At 51.7% G+C, this 1,172-nt stretch overlaps 1 protein-coding gene across 2 annotated transcripts; it reads left to right on the forward strand.

The window, feature by feature from the left end:
- The first annotated feature begins 8 nt into the window (after positions 1–8).
- LOC147819450 (uncharacterized) lies at positions 9–939 on the forward strand. 2 transcript variants are annotated; one of them, XM_087172584.1, is made up of 3 exons: positions 9–384; positions 485–623; positions 708–939. In XM_087172584.1, exons 1-3 carry the CDS (start codon positions 175–177, stop codon positions 722–724), a joined length of 366 nt encoding a protein of 121 aa, XP_087028710.1. In that variant the 5' UTR covers positions 9–174; the 3' UTR covers positions 725–939. The 2 variants fall into 2 exon arrangements, with proteins under 2 accessions (XP_087028710.1, XP_087028709.1); XM_087172583.1 differs by having other exon boundaries at positions 489–623.
- The last annotated feature ends 233 nt before the right edge of the window (positions 940–1,172 follow it).

Genomic DNA, 1,172 nt, shown 5'->3' on the forward strand with positions numbered 1-1,172 from the left:
GCCGGATTGATGACGCCACATCTTGGAGGTGGACCCCCGGAGGTTCCTGTTGTCTCATTGAGGCATAGCGGTCCTCGCTGGATGGGAAGCACAGGATGTTCGGCCTGACTGTTGCCATGGTGATCCAGAGGATCTCCTGGGAGGAGTGGAGGCTCCACTGTTGGAGGAGGACACATGGGGCAGAGGAGACGCTCCTCCTCATCCAGGATCTCCACGTCACCCTGGACGTCTCTTTGCTGGATTCTCTCTGCATCCAGGACACATGGAGACACAGAGGAGCCTCACCTGCATTCAGGACCCAGCAGGTGCAGCTGTACAGAGACAGGTAGACTGACAGAGGGCGGGGTCAGCCTTCTGGTTTCCACCTTCACCACTTCAGCCCAGGTACATGTGTGTGTCTCAGAGCTTGTGGTTAAGTATATTCTGTATTATCATTTCATGCAAACATAAAATTCATTTTTGATCCAAAACCTTTTTCCTCAAGCCAGAGCCAAGTACTTCCAAGCTCCTGGCAACACCTGCCAGACAGAGCAGGAGGAAGAGCGAGTTCTTCCCTCCCAGAGACCAGGAGAGGCAGCGACGGGGAAGAACACCTCCTGTCCTGGGAAGGAGAGTCTCCAGAGGTGAGATTCACTTCAGATATCACTGTTTCCTCTCATGAATATCAGATCTATATTCACACACACTGCTCTCTGATTATCTTTCAGCTGTCTCCTTGGACTGAACTCAGGCCCTGCAAACTGGGCCAGTCTTAGCCGCCTGCTGGAGGCCGTTTGCAACCAGCTCTGCGTCTTCACCCGGTGGCCATGTGGTCCAGAGGGACCGTGAGGACTCGCTGGTCATTCATTCTCAAGGATCATGTGGCATCAGAGAGGCGGTGCTGGCCGGCCCCAGGTTGAGGCTCAGACCAACATCCAGCTCTTTGAATTGAATTGAGACTCAGTGGTAAGAGTTTGTCATAAAGCTGTTGGTGTGTTGGAATCTGTTCTGTGATTTATCTTTTAATGAAAGCTGAAGATCCTAAAACAGTCTGTGTCTGTGTGTCCAGCTGCTGGCCAGACTCTCCCTTCAGGAAAGGGTCAGTCCTTGGTCCAGGTGGGACAAGGACTGACCCTTTAACTTCAATGTCCTGGAGGAGCAGATTTGAGTTGAATTAAATAATGTTTGCAATT

This window comes from Seriola lalandi, unplaced genomic scaffold (assembly GCF_002814215.2).
Source record: "Seriola lalandi dorsalis isolate HSWRI2012SDOR001 ecotype SW California unplaced genomic scaffold, Sedor1 jcf7180002053383, whole genome shotgun sequence".
Taxonomy (NCBI): Eukaryota; Metazoa; Chordata; class Actinopteri; order Carangiformes; family Carangidae; genus Seriola; species Seriola lalandi.